Below are 15883 nucleotides of genomic sequence, written 5' to 3'. Positions count from 1 at the left end.
AAATGGCTCCGTTACACCACTCCCCTCTTCCAGGATCTTGGTCTCCGAGATCTATAACCATTCTATTACCATTCGTTCTATATGACAAGAAACTTCGTGATATGCAAGGAAAATGAAAACCCGAAAGGAAAATAGTCTACACCCCAACAATCCGCTTGTCTTTGGGTTTCTTAGGATACCTCATATGGAAATCCCGAAGGGCTTCTTCAGCACTCTTCTTGAGATGCTCCCAAGGTTCCCATGTAGCATCCTCGTTTTCATAACCTTCCCACAGCACTAGGTATTCCACTCGTCTTCTCTTCTTATTGACCCGGCTATCAGCTACCTCTCGGACAACCCAGTTCTGTTCTCCCTCAACCTCTTCGGGTTCCGGTGGGGGAACTCTTCTCTCAGGATCTACCGGTGCTCTGTAGGGTTCTAGGAGAGAGACATGAAAGACCGGGTGGATTCCCATCTGGGGGGGAAGAGAGAGCTTGTAGGCACGGGTACCAATAGCTTCTAAGACCTTAAAGGGTCCCATCTTCTTCTGATCCAGTTTTCCCAAAGGCCGCTTTGTTTGCACATTGCGTCGGTCCAACATAACTTCATCTCCGGGCTTGATTTCAGGTGGTGCCAGGGCATGAGCATCATACCACCGGGCCATCCTTAATCTAGCTTTACCCAAGCTGGCGTTCATAGCCTGCCAGATAGATTCCCATTGAGATATCATAACCTCGCTTGCTGGATTGTTCCATTCTACTCCTTCCCTTGGGGCCGGCCAGTTGGTCCTGGGTTCATATCCATAGTTGGCATAAAAAGCCGATACTTTGGTAGACTCAGAGACCGCCGAGTTATAAGCATACTCTGCCAAAGGCAAGAGTTCTGCCCAGTCATCCTGTTGATATGAACAATAACTCCGCAAGTAATGTTCCAGGGTCTGATTAACTCTTTCTGTTTGACCGTCCGTTTGGGGGTGGAAAGATGTGGACATCTTCAGCTTCACATTGAGGAGACTCATGAGAGATTGCCAAAAGTGAGAGATGAACCTGCTATCTCTGTCCGAGACTATGTCATCAGGTAAACCATGGAGTCTCCAAACTTCCTTTAAGAACAACTTAGCCAAATCTTCCGTTTTATTGAGGGTAGGAAGAGGGATGTAGTGTGCCATTTTCGAAAAGCGGTCCACTATTACCCAGATCTTTGTAAACCCACTAGATTCCGGTAATCCCACAATAAAGTCCATAGAGATGGAAGTCCATGGCCGATAGGGTATCTCCAACGGTTGGAGCATACCAAACTTCTTGTGTCTTGAGGTCTTATTCCTCTGGCAGCTGTCACAGCTCCGGACATATTCCTCAACATCCTTATCCATGTTGGGCCAAAAGAAGTTGTTTTTCACCCGCTCTAATGTCTTAAATTGGCCAAAATGACCAGCCACCTTAGAGTCATGGGTATCGGACAGTATTTCCATCTGAAGCTTCTTGTCTTTGGGGATGTACCATCTATTCTTGTAGAAGATGAGACCGTTCTTAACCGACAAGTTCTGATCCAAATTTGGTTTCCTTTCAACCAGGGAGCGGTGCAGTTCCTGCCAGAAACTATCCTCTTTAGCGGCCGCATATAGACGCTCCAAGAATGTGTTCTGCAATTGATTCACTCTGACAGCCGCTAGCTTTGCAGGATCCAAAACCAATTGACCTGGCCTAAAAAAGATCTGTGGCTCCGGCTGCAGAGTTTCACCTCCCTCTCCAAGGCGGTGATCCCAGCGCCTAGATAGCACATCAGTCTTGCCATTCTTTTCTCCCGGTCTGTAGACAACTTTAAAATTGTAGCCTGCGAGGTCTTCAGACCATCTAGCTTGCCGCCTAGTGAGAACCTTGGTAGAATTAAAGTACTCCAAGTTCTTGTGGTCTGTGAAAACCGTGATCTCTTGCTCACAAGATTTGAGCATGTGTTCCCATTCCCGGAAAGAGGCTACAATAGCTCCCATTTCCTTATCGTGAATGTCATAGTTGATCTCAGCAGGGGAGAACTTCTTAGAATAGAATGCCACCGGATGTAGCTTCCCATCATTCCCATACTGAGAGAGCACCGCTCCCTTGGCAAAATCACTGGCATCTGTCTCGACCACCGTTCTCCTACTAGGGTCAAAATGAAGGAGGATTGGAGCAGTTGTGAACAGCCTCTTGAGTTCTTCAAAGGCCTGCTCATGTACTGCCGTCCAATACCATTTCTTATCTTTTTGCAGGAGGTCAGTTAATGGCTTGCAAACCTTACTGAAGCCTTCAATGAAGCGGCGATAGAAGTTTGCAAATCCGAGGAATGCCTGTACTGCCTTGATATTCTCAGGGATTGGCCATTCCTTAACTGCCTCCACCTTGTCTTCTGACATAGACACTCCCTTTTCCGAGATGTGATAGCCTAGGTACTCTACTTCTCGGACATGGAAGGATGTCTTACTGATCGAGGCACAGAGCTTAGCTTCCCTTAGCTTCTGTAAGACCTTCTTGACCAGTAGCTCATGCTCTTTCTCAGTCTCTGAGTAGATGAGGATATCGTCGATATAGACAACCACTCCTTCATCCAGTAGTTCCTTCAGCACATCATTGATCATGGCTTGGAAAGCGGAGGGAGCATTGCAAAGACCAAACGGCATCACATTATACTGATACAGTCCATAGCGAGTTCTGAAAGCGGTTTTCCACTCATCACCTTCAGCTATCCTGATCAGATTGAAGCCGTTCTTCAGGTCTATCTTTGTGAAGATCTTGGCCTTGAACAACCTGTCTCTGAGCTCACTCATGATAGGCAGCGGGTACTTGTCTTTGACAGTGACCTTGTTCAATCCTCTGTAGTCCACACAAATCCGCAATGTCCCATCTTTCTTAGGAATAAACAGTATGGGCGCCGCAGCGGGGCTATTAGATCTAGAGATCTTTCCTGAAGACAATTCTTTGTCCAGGTACTCTCGGAGGGCCTTCAATTCTGGAGCGGAACATGGGTACAGCGGGCCAAATGGGGGAGCGGTCCCAGGCAAGAGTTTGATCTTTAAATCATTATGGGAATGCGGCGGCATTTCCTCAATCTTCTCTTGACTGAACACATCAGCCCAATCCCGGTATAGGTGGTGTATTTTCTCAGCAATATCACCTCCGTCCTCATCATGCCATACTGAACCAACTAGTTGATAGACTGTCTCTTCTTCTTCCAACATTTGGTATGGAGAGATCAGTTCAATCTTGGTGGCCGCTGGGAGACAATTCTGCTTACAGTAGTCACTCCTCCAGCTCATGGTGTTGAGTTCCCAATTAATGTCCGGGTTATGCTTCCTAGCCCAACTAATTGGCAGGTAACCGGTCATTCCTTCTTCCAGTGTGGCCACCTCCCATCGGAGTGTCTCTTTATGATCTCCCATAGTCATACGGACCGGGTGAGTGTAAGACTCGCCTCCTCCCATCATGACATCTCCTTGAGCATCAAACATTGTCAGAGGTTGATCCCGCCGCACTAAGGGAATTCCATGTTTCCTGACAAAACTCTGGTTGAGGATAGCTCCTGTACAACCGGTGTCAAACAGGAAAGACCCTTGGGCGCCTTCATCCTTTCCTTTGACCGTCCATGACAGTCCTGCCTTCAGTATAGGTCTTTTTCCATGTACTGGTAAGGAGGGAAGCCTCTGTTCCAACCTTCTTTGCTTAACAGCAGGTTCTGAACTTGTTTCTCTTTGTCTTTTCAACATAGCTAATAGCTTCGGGCACTACTAAGATCAGAGATCCTTTGGTTCTATTCCCAAGCGGTAATATAGCAGATGTATTGTGTAGTAGTCTTTTTAGCAGCGGTTTGGAAGTGTCTTGGTAGCAAATATAACTTTGGTAGAGCACTGACAGACCAGCTGTTTCGGGTCTTAAACCCATCCTCAGAGTGCTTGTAGCAATCAAATAGGCGGAAACACAATCATAATTTATTCAAAAGAAACATAGAAACCAAAACCCATATAAAAGAAAACTAGTAAACATAGACCCAAACAGACACTTTTCTACCAGATGATTTCATTGTCCGAGTCTTGCTCAGGCTGAAAAACAAAATCTTCTGTAACCTCCGGGAGTACAACAAGTGGATCTTCTGCTACTACAGCAGCCACTTTAGCCTTCTTCTGAGAGTTGGACTTGCCATTCCCTCTTTTCCGCTTTTGTACTCTCACTGCTGCCACTCGGACAACAGTAGGTTCCTTGGACCAACAATCGGTCCATTTGTGTCTGGACTTGCCGCACTATTGCACAAGTCAGTCTATGCACTCTACCAATAGGGAGTACCGGAAGGTCATACCTTCAAACATACTTCTGCTTTCCTTCTTTCTTCTAGAATATCCCCCGGGATACCCTTCAGTTCCACCGCTTTGTCTTTAGGTCCTGGAGTCTTCTGAGGTCCGGAGGAGCTCGCAGCTTCTCTTTTCCTCTTAGGCTGCTGGTCCTTCTGAGCGGGAGGATCTTTCTTGGTCCGAGGGTGCGCTTTCTCAGCTGCCATCCCTTGGTACCTCTCATGGGTATGCCCTAACTCTCTTAGAGCAGCTATCCGCTCCATCAAGGACTTTGGCTTGGGGTTGAAAAGAGCCCAACTCATGCCTAGGTCCGGGAGGAGGGAGTTATGGATCTTATCATCCACCAACTGACCCTCATAGCCAGTCTTCCACATCAGCTGAATAATAGTATTCAGGAAGAGGTCTATTCCTCCTCGAGCTGTGTGGGTGAGGGTATTCCATTGGGCTACAGCATCATCTCTGGAGATGGCTTCTCCGAAGGCAGCTCTAAAAGCATCCACAAAGGAATCCCAGTGCTTCCATCTCTGATCCAACTGCACCGGTACTCCAGCAAGGCGGTTGGCGGAGGCTTGATCAATTGAATTGTGGTATGCCTCATACCATCGGATCGCTGCCTCCCCTTCCATCAAGTTGCCTGCATATCGGATCTTAACCTCCTCAGAGGTAAATGACAGGCTCTCAATGGAGAACACATTCTCACATTGCCGGATGAAGGTTTCCACTTGCTCCGCCTTGCCTTGGAACTTTGATGGTGGTGGTGCCTTTGGTTCTCGGGCTCTGGTGGAAGTAGAAGGGTGGGAGGTAGCCGGAGGTTGATACTGCTGGGACATCATTGCCAACAGGTTCTTCTGTTGCTTCTCCAACTTCTTCTTAAGGTATCTCCACCATTCTCTCCTGTTACCTCCTTCTGGTTCCGAGTCTGAGCTGTCAGAACTGTCTGAATCTCCAGGAGCAGGAGCGCGGGCCGCAGGAGGTGGAGGGTTCTGGTTCCCACCGCTTCCACCCTGCGCATTGGCTGGAGGGGGAGCAGCGGCCGCAGCAGAAGGGGCCACAGGTGCTACTGGTGCCGGGTTGCTGGCCAGTGGAGAGGTTGCTGCTGGTTGAGCGGCCCCAGACATGGTGAACCTTCCTGGGTTCCTGGCTAGCGGGCTGGGAGGTCCTCGGCCTGCACCTGAGAAGAACTCTCCTTCATAGTCAAAGGATCGGTCGGCTCCTCCAAGGAGTGGATGTGTTCCACCGAAGCGGCTAGGTGGTAAGGGTGAAGCCCCCACCGCTGGCTGCACAATAGGGATAACTCTCCTAGTGGATCGGACCGGAAATGCTGCGAAGGGACTGGTCTTCCGCTGCATTGTTCTGGTGGCTGCCCTGGACGAGGACCTAGAGCCTGGATTTGGTGCCGGAGTTGCTGGTCTACCCACCACCAGTCTTCCTTCATCAAGGGCTCTCTGTATCTCGGCAACAAAGTCTGGTGGAGTAGCCGGGTTTGTCCACTCAATCTCCATGGCATCGGCATTCAGCTCATCCCTCTCCACATACTTCCGAAGTTCTTCCTGAACCGAGTTGACCTCCCTCCTCATGTACTCAAGAGCCTCTGCCATCAGAGCATTCTGTGCTGCCTGGCGCTCTTGTACAATGAGTAGGGCCTGACTGCCCCGGGTCAACTGATTCTGCAGGCTGTGTTGGAGGTAGGTCTGGAGCTCTGTGAAGAACTGTTGGACGGAAATCTCGTCGGTATCCTGCCAGGCAGGCTCACAGCCGGGAATGTAGGTCTGTAGAGCGGTCCTGGGTTTTTTGACAAGCTGTGTCTGCCCGGTGGCATCCAGCTGGAGGGGCACCGGCTGCCATTCAATCTGAAGGAGTGCATCTGGAGCCGAGAGGGCGGACATTTTGTATAGAGGAAGAATAATCTGAAGGTGACTTGAGCCGTAAAGATTATCTGTAACGGGGGTCCTTTCTAAGAGGTATAGACTAAAGTAGAATAGAGACGGCCGTGCAAGATAGACAATCAGGTTGCAGATTATTCAAAGATACTATCGCTAGAACTCAATAATCTTTAAGGGCTCTGCTACCGATAAGAACTTGGTTTTTCTTTCTGATGAAGACTGGAGAGAATTCGGACTGAAGGGCGGGAATGAACCTGAGTACTTATACTCCGAAGGCCTCTGTTCTCTGCTCCTAACTCCTTTACTAAGTTCCGGTGGGCCTTCCCTCAGTACCGGAAACAATACCACCGCTACCCCGCTTTTCTCTAGGCGTTAGCAGGTGTTTCCGATACCCAAGGCAACCACCCTTAGTCAAAGCCTTTGTAACACCTGCAGTCTTGGTTGCCACACAACCGAGGACCTGCATGAATGAGCTGCCGCTCAGGTGTAAGCTTAATCATTGCTGTAAAGCTTTCGCTTATTGTAGACTTCCCTAGCATAGTCCCTGCCCTTCAGCGGACTTACAATGCTCGGAGGATATAGAGGATCACCGGGCAATCAGAGCTTCACTCTGGCCGGTCTTCTAGTCACTGGCGAGGCATAGACTCGTCAGTCATTGCTCCCATGAATAGATCCCCTTCCTAGCGCCCGGAATGTAGTTACTCTAACAGCTGGTAGCTAACCACACTGCCGGTACTTGCATATCACCGTGCAACTGGCTTCTAACAATAACTCTCAGCATGTAACCGGGCCCTGTGTGTACTCATACACCAGACAGTTGAAATGGCTCCGTTACAGCCGGTGTTGAATTCCTTGCACCATTCTGTCAGATAGGTGGGGAATTTTTGCTGGTGCATGATTTCTGCGAGGAGTAGGTGGTCTACACAGTTAAATGCTCCCTGGATATCGTTGGTTAGGATCACTGGTCTGTCCCGCAGGGTGACTCCGGTGCTGTTTTTCAGTAGTAGGTTTTGTTGTATTGGTGTTAGGGTTCTTAAGAGGGTGTCGATTGCTGAGATGGTTGGTCTCCCCCCGAATTGATTCGCGGTAAGTATGCCTAAGATTTCCCCGGAGGTGCAGAGTCTCTGAGCCACTATTTTCTCCAGGATTTTGCTGAAGCATTGTAGAAGGGATATGGGCCGGTAGGCTTTTGCTTCGTGATAGTTTGCTTTGCCGGGTTTTGGGATCGGGATGCATTTTGCTATTTTCCATTCCGCTGGGTGTACTCCGTGCCGAAGCATAGCGGAGAACATGTCTTGGATCAGAGTTGTGTTTGCCTTGATTATTGCTTTGATGAAGGTATAGGGAATGCCATCCGGGCCGGTCGCCGAGTGCACTGGGCAGGAGTCAATTGCTTTTTTGAGTTCTTCGGGGATGACTATGTCAAAAGTGTTGCGAAGATGAAAAGAGGGGGGTCTAATGTTTAGGGGGGGGTGGTCGGGGGACGTCCATTTTGTGGGGAAGAGTTGGGCTCTTGGAGCTTGGCATTTCCCCGCAAACGTTTCTTCACCTTGTATGGTTGGTATGATTGTGTCTCTTCTCCTTCCTGCATTTAGGATCCTCCAGACCTCACTACCTTTCGCTTCATTCATCGTCTTTTCCCGCTGGTCCGCTTTTGCCTTCCGGATCATGACTGTCCATTCTCTGCATGCCTTCCGGTGCTCCTCCACGTGGTTGGGTTTCCTCGTATTTCTCGCCTTCCTGTGAGGGATGCGTACCAGATCACATGAGTACACTACGCAGAGCTCAGAGTTCGGCTAACAGCTACAAAGGTAGAAGTCTCCAAGGTCTCTTCAGTCAACGTCGAGTATGATTCTCCTTGATCCGATACGGGCCCCGCGAGCTACGTTATCAACAAAGATTCACTAGAGTTAGCGTATAGTATTCGACCGTCTTCGACGTAATAGTTCAGGTAGAGTTCGAAGTCACGATAGAGTAAAGTAATTCCAAAAGTATATTCAAATAAAGTTGTAACTCGCGTATCAACGATTTATATTGTTAAGACTCTGATTTCGCCGATGATGGTTTGGCTAGTCAGTGAATGACACAGTATTTATATCCCTCGCTTATGTCTCGAGGACCCAGTCTACTAATAATACAGAATACACTCGGGGCCTACCCGAGACCCTGAAAAACAACCAAGAACATTTAACTCCTAAGTCCGTAACCCAAACTCCTAAAGCCGCTAAAACCCCTCAACCTTTTTATCCACTCTAATGCACGTTTCCCTGTCGATGTTTCTTCCCCATCGGCCGTCTGGTGGATAATCGTCAGCGTCGGCTATTCGGAGGTCTCGGACGGCAAGGCTACCTACTCAGGCCTCTTCCCACATCGCTTTCCCACATAGCAGAGTCCTCTCATGCCCACAGGTACCGCCGATAGGTACTCGGTCGGCTGGCAGCTTGCGCCGATTCGCTCCGAGGGGTCCGATCTTCGATCCGATTGATTCCAGCTGTCCCTCATATATCCACCGGTACCAAAACACTCCCCTCCGGCGGTTTGACGCTCCGGGGGTTATTATTGGGGTCGAAAACGTGTTTTTTATGACTCTGGGTTTTTGGTCGTAATTTGGTCGCACCACACTCCGCGAGTGTGGTCAAGAGTTGATATTAGCGTACAGAGGGTATTGGGGTATCTACTAGCCTTTCTCTCACTCCCGTAAATACTTGGCATGCCCGTAACACTTCCTCTCTGCCGAGTTTACCCTTGCCTTCATTTGTTTCATTTCGTCTGACCACCAGGAGTTGGCTCTTACCCCCTCCTTCGAGAGTGGCGTTACTATATTGATTATTGACTTGACCAGTTCTAGGAAGAATTCGACAGTTTGTTCCGTATGTTCCTTGGTTTCCCATGCTTCTGCAGGGAGGGAAAGATTTGATATGTGGTTATCCAATAGCTTCCAGTCTGTTTGTTGCCACATTCGTCTTGGTACAAAGGGTGGTTTTTCCAAGTGTAGATGGACAGAGGTTTTCCCGTGGTCTGAGCCCACTCCATAGGGTTCAGTGCTCCATCGTAGGTTGTGGTCAAGTACTGGGCCTTTTACAAATGTCAGGTCGATGATTGTGGGCCTTTTCCCTCTATCTCTAGGGAAGTGCGTATAGACTCCTGGTTTATTCAGGAGGGTCAGTTTCTGTCAGGTTATCCATTGTTTTAGCCGTGCACCGTTGGCGCGGTCTGCTCGAATGTTGTTCCTGTATTCATATGAGGTTACTCCATACCACATTTGATGGTGGCAGTTGAAGTCTCCCATTACTAGGCAATTATCGAGGGTTTGGATTGTGTTTGCTATTTGGGCAAAGGGGCCACTTCGCCCTGAGGAGTATATGTTTAGGATTTGGGTTTTCTTGGTCTGGATTTCTACCGTAATCGATACTATAAAGTTATCGTATGTATAGTGGTGTTTTGGTTTAAGGTTGGCATGTTTGCGGACATATGTTGCGCATTTTGTATTGGTGTTGCTGGCTGTAAAAAGGTAAAAGAGATTTGATTCTGGTGGGTATCCCTCTGTTGAGGTCCATGGTTCTTGTAATAGTAGGAAAAATATGCTAGAGTCTGTTTCCGCTTCCTCCACCGCCGCCTTGATGATTAGTTCGCTCCGTGCACAATTAAGTTGGTGTGCGAGCGCGGTGTTTCGGGGCCTAGGCATTATTCTTCATGTGTTGGTCGTCTTCGGGAACGGGTGTGGCTGCGACCTGTATCCCTGCAATCGGGCGGTAGCTGGCACTTGGACTATTGGAAGTAACTCTTGAACGGGTGCTGCCGTTGGGTCTTGGGCAGGTGGGGCGGTTTCCTTTCCTTTGTTGAGGAATCGGCGTTTGATCCTTTCGGGGCATGCTGGGTCGAAGGCCTTATGGATTCTTTTACAGTTCAGACATCTGATTGGGGTGTGGGTGCATTTATATCCTCCCTGGCATTCATTGCATGGGTGGAAGCTAGTGAGGTGATCTCCGGCGCAATGGCCGCATTTCCAATTGTTTTTGCATTTCTCCTGTCGGTGGCCGTATTCGAGGCACTTCGCACACTGGGTGTCTGGGAAGGTTGGGAGGAAGGCCTCGATATGGCATCTTCGGTTGAAAAGGGATAGGAATTTGACTCCTAGTGTTTCCGTTGTGATTTGTCCTGGGAGCGCGATGACCATTGATGAATGGGTTTTCTCCATTCGAGTCTCTGTTCTGGAGATCCAGCGTGGAACCTGGGCGAGTTGGAAGCTCTCTCCGTAATTGCTTCTGATTTCGGATGCTACCAATTGTCCTGCCTCGATGCCCTTCCCGATCGTTGTGGGGATTCCGTGGAGAAGGAACTTTGACCATTTAGAGTTTGCGCGGATATTAACGACCGGTACTTGTAGGGTGAGGAGGGCCTCCTCGATTTCTTTGGCGTATTCCATTGCCTTTGTTGCTGGGGTGATGAATTTTGTTTCCAGGATGAAGTTATCCTTGGCTGTTCTTCTTGCTGATATGAAGTGGCAGGATTCATCCTGGATTCTCGCATTGACAAGGATCCTGATCTCGGAGGGGTTGACGTCGGATGGGGCAGTGGTTTCAACAATGATCTCCCTGTTGATTTTGGTATACTTTGGTTTGAAGAGGGGGTCCGCTTTTGGCTTTGCAGGCTTCTTTTTCCTTTCGACAACCTAGAAATTTCCTTGGGCAGGACCGGCTGCCGATGCTACGGCGGTCCAGGTGCCTGCTTTCCATCCACGAGGTGGCGGTTGTGGTGGTGCTTGGGGGGGTGTGGGTGGGGGGACCTGTGAGGGATGCGTACCAGACCACAAGAGTGCACTACGCAGAGCTCAGAGTTCGGCTAACAGCGACAAAGATAGAAGTCTCCAAGGTCTCTTCAGTCAACGTCGAGTAGGAATCTCCTTGATCCGATACGGGCCCCGCGAGCTACGTTATCAACAAAGATTCACTAGAGTTAGCGTATAGAATTCGACTGTCTTCAACGTAATAGTTCAGGTAGAGTTTCGAAGTCACGATAGAGTAGAGTATTTACAAAAGTATAGTCAAATAAAGTTGTAACTCGCGTATCAACGATTTATATTGTTAAGACTCTGATTTCGCCGGTGATGGTTTGGCTAGTCAGTGAATGACACAGTATTTATATCCCTCGCTTATGTCTCGAGGACCCAGTCTACTAATAATACAGAATACACTCGGGGCATGCCCGAGACCCTGAAAACCAACCAAGAACATTTAACTCCTAAGTCCGTAACCCAAACTCCTAAGTCCGCAGAAAACCCCTCAACCTATTTACCCATTCTATTGCACATTTCCCTGTCGATGTTTCTTCTCCATCGGCCGTCTGGTGGATAATCGTCAGCGTCGGCTATTCGGAGGTCTCGGATGGCAAAGCTACTGTGAGGGATGCGTACCAGACCACAAGAGTACACTACGCAGAGCTCAGAGTTCGGCTAACAGCTACAAAGGTAGAAGTCTCCAAGGTCTCTTCAGTCAACGTCCGACACGGGCCCCGCGAGCTACGTTATCAACAAAGATTCACTAGAGTTAGCGTATAGAATTCGACCGTCTTCGACGTAATAGTTCAGGTAGAGTTCGAAGTCACGATAGAGTAAACTATTTCCAAAAGTATAGTCCAATAAAGTTGTAACTCGCGTATCAACGATTTATATTGTTAAGACTCTGATTTCGCCGATGATGGTTTGGTGTAACGGCAGCCATGTGGTTTGGTTATGCGAGGTGTTAGGGTATGAAGAGGAAGGGTTATGCAGTGTGGTTGGGTTTAGCGAAGCGGGTTTCTATTATGTTCTTTCTGTTTCTGTTACGCGAGAGTATGAGTCAGCATTGGGATAGGGCATGGATATATAAGGGGGGCGTTGTCTCGTGATTTCTTGTTTCTCTTTCTTTTCCTTTCCTCTTTATGTAACCTCTGTACTTTACAGTTACGAATACTATTTGGTTCGCGCTACGTCATAGGGTTTACCCGGTATACTAGACCAGGTACAACCATCCATAGTCCATAGTCCACAGTCTCCGTTCTTGCCTTAGGTCTACCCTTCGGCCCCATAGTCCATAGTCCACGATCCCGCCTTGGTAGCATACCTCGGCCCCATAGTCCATAGCCCACGAACCTCCTACGCCCACGTCTTCGCCTCGGTTGTATTCCTTGGCTTCATAGTTCCTACGCCCACAGTCCCCGTTACACTTAGGTTACATCCTCTATAGCCAACCGATACAACACTACCTTGCTTAGCTCTGGTCGCGACTATGTCCGACATCACTCAGGATATGCTGTTACAGCGTCTTTCAGAATTTCTGACCACCTATGGTCCCCTCCCAGCCGATATAGACTTCGGCGAAGAACTTACGGAGGCTCATAGTCTTATTGCTGGGTGTTTGGAGGCTCTCACCAAGTCTCTTGACACCCCCGCGCCACTAGAACCCGTTATCGACACGGCTCAGGAAGAGGTCATTGCCGGCCTCACTACAGAACTAGAAGCAGCCAATGAAAAGGCTGCCGATTTTTGGCAAACCTTGTGCGATAACCAGGAAGATTCTACCGAAATCATCCGAGGTCGCGACAAGGTTATCGTTGCTTTGAAGATTGAGCTGGAGGAATCGAAGGTTGAAGAAGAAGAGCTTCGGTTCCGTCTGGCACTACACCAGGAAAGTCTCGCCACTGCCGACGAGAACCTCGCTGATGCTGAAGATGAAATTCTTCACATCACCTCTGTTGCAAAAGCTTGGGAGGCCCAAGCCAATGCCACCATTGCTGACCTTCGTTCTCGTATCTCCGTTTCCACCGCTACAGTTAAATCTCGCCATGTTTCCAAGCCTCGTTACCTTGCTCCTTGCGCCCAAGATCCCCGTTCCATTAGCAATTGGCGAGAAAGGCCACTTGAAAATGGGTCCCCAAAGCCGGCGTTAAAAGGTCAGCCCCTTTGGTAAAAAATGGCAAACCAAAGGGGCTAGCCCCGCCACCTGTTCCTGTTGTCCCTGTTGTCTCCGCTGTCTCCGCTGCTGCCGTATCTGAGGACGAGATGGCCGAAGACTCTCTTGTCGTTACCTGCTCGGTTTCTCAGAATTCTGACTCTTTTATACCTACCTATGCCCTTATTGATACCGGAGCCTCTGGATATGCTTTTATCGACGAATCTTTTGTACGCCATAATAATCTTACAATGACCCGCCTTAAAGTACCTCGTCAGGTAGATGTTATGGATGGGAGGCCTATTGAATCAGGAAAGATCACCCATATTGTCATTGTGTTGCTGGATATCCATGGTCATCGGGAAACTGCATCATGTTTTGTAACGAAGCTAGGACACTATCCAATTGTGATGGGAATACCTTGGATGCGACGTCACGATGTTACGATTCGGCCGAAGGAAAATTTACTTGTTTTTGACTCTCGAAGCTGTTGTCAACACTGTTCACTCAGTGGAACGACAGTCACTGTCCATGGAATATCGATCCCCCTACCGGAATATCATACTGTTGTCGTTTCAGCAGTTGAGAAATCCACCATTGACGTCAAGCAACTAGTACCAAAGGAGTTCCACCATCGTCTCCACATGTTTAAAGAATACGATGCCTCAGTCCTTCCACCTCACCGACCCTCCCATGATATTGAAATAATTTTGGAAGAGGGTAAACGACCACCGTATGGACCCATCTATGGCCTGTCGCAGACTGAATTGAAAGCATTACGGGAATACCTTGATGAGAACTTACCCAAAGGATTTATTCGGGCCAGTGAATCACCGGCGGGAGCACCTATACTATTCGTAAAGAAAAGTGATGGGACTCTCCGGCTATGTGTGGATTACCGAGGCCTCAATGCGATTACGGTTAAAAATCGGTATCCGTTACCACTGTTAAAGGAAACTTTGGCTAAACTTTCGAAGGCACAGTACTATACCAAGTTAGATCTACGTTGGGGGTATAATCAGATTAGGGTAGCAGAAGGGGACGAATGGAAAACGGCATTCAGGACTCGATATGGACATTTCGAGTATACAGTAATGCCATTTGGATTAGCGAATGCCCCTGCTACATTTCAACATTGGATCAATGATATACTACGTCCCTATCTCGACCAATTTGTAACGGCATATCTGGATGATATTTTGATTTATTCGGAGACCCTATTGGAACACAAGGAGCATATTCAGAAGGTTCTGAAGGTACTTGATGAGAATCATGTCCATCTTAAACCCGAAAAATGCGAATTTATGGTTCAGGAAACAAAGTATCTTGGCCTTATTCTCACCCCGGATGGGAATAGGATGGATCCAAAGAAGGTTATCGATGTTTTGGAATGGTCCACACCAAGGAACCTCCACGATGTTCAAGTATTTTTGGGATTTGCAAACTTCTACCGACGGTTTATTCTGGGATACTCAAAAATTGTTGCTCCGCTTACAGCTCTGACCAAGAAAAATGTCAAATTCGAATGGACGGATGAAAGGGAGGGAGCATTCCAGACATTGAAAAAGATGTTTACAACGGCACCCATATTAATGCACTTTGATCCGGATCGAAAAATCGTGGTAGAAACCGATGCATCCGACTATGTTTCCGCCGGAATTCTGTCCCAACGCGACGATGAGGGAATTTTACATCCAGTTGCTTTCTTTTCTAAAAAGCATTCCCCGGCGGAATGTAACTATGAAATCTATGATAAAGAACTCCTAGCAATTGTACGATGTTTTGAGGAATGGCGACACCATCTAGAGGGAGCGCAATTTCCAATCGAAGTCCTCAGCGATCATAGAAACCTGGAATATTTTATGTCAACAAAGTTATTAAACCGTCGACAAGCCCGTTGGTCGGAATTTCTTTCACGTTTCGATTTCGTTATTCAATTTAGACCAGGGAAACAAGGGTTAAAGCCGGATGCATTGACTAGGAGGTCGGGTGACCTACCTAAGGAGGGGGATGAACGGTTGACGCATCAAAGCCAGGTGGTTTTGAAGCGAAAAAATTTGGATTCAAAGCTAAGTTTGTTCGCGGGTTCTTTTTCAAATGAATCCGCTGAAGGAATGTCCACTGTAGAAGAGTTGTTCTCAAATGCTTACCAAGTTGACAGTTTCCCGAACAAAGTACTCGTGATGCTTCGGAACGGTGTCCGTCACTCGAATAAGATCTCGCTTGCCGATTGCATGGAAGATAACAACGGTCGGCTACTTTATCGTGGCGCACTCTATGTACCGGATGACGATGATCTTCGGCTGAGACTTCTAAAAGAATACCATGATAACCCATCGGCAGGCCATCCAGGCAGAGCAAAGACTTTGGAACTCCTGAATCGAGAATACTACTGGCCACGAATGCGAAATTATGTCGATCAGTATGTTAGGAATTGCAATTTGTGTGCCCGTAGCAAGGCATCACGCAATGCGCCCTATGGAGTACTCCGACCTATGCCAATACCTGATGGACCATGGATGGATGTATCGATGGATTTTGTCACAGACCTTCCGGAGAGTGATGGGTACAATGCAATTCTAGTTGTGGTGGATAGACTAACCAAAATGCGACATTTCATACCCACAACTAAAGAGGCGGATTCAAAAGAAGTAGCGAGGTTATATATCGATAATGTTTGGAAATTACATGGACTCCCTGAAACTATGGTATCTGATCGAGGAACACAATTTGTTGCGGAATTCTGGAGGTCCCTTTGCGATCGTTTGGAAATA

At 48.1% G+C, this 15883-nt stretch overlaps 1 protein-coding gene across 1 annotated transcript; it reads right to left on the bottom strand.

The window, feature by feature from the left end:
- Positions 1 to 136: 136 nt before the first annotated feature.
- H6S33_003580 (uncharacterized protein) lies at positions 137 to 3718 on the bottom strand (the record flags this gene model as incomplete). Its single annotated transcript, XM_044834937.1, has 1 exon — positions 137 to 3718. The coding sequence occupies one exon, from the start codon at positions 3716 to 3718 to the stop codon at positions 137 to 139; it is 3582 nt and encodes a 1193-aa protein (XP_044691941.1).
- Positions 3719 to 15883: the final 12165 nt, after the last annotated feature.

Source organism: Morchella sextelata (genome assembly GCF_020137385.1).
Source record: "Morchella sextelata strain SCLS chromosome Unknown scls_15, whole genome shotgun sequence".
In the NCBI taxonomy this organism is placed as follows: Eukaryota; Fungi; Ascomycota; class Pezizomycetes; order Pezizales; family Morchellaceae; genus Morchella; species Morchella sextelata.
Note: the sequence above shows the minus strand (reverse complement) of the source record. Positions and strands in the feature narration are given on the sequence as shown.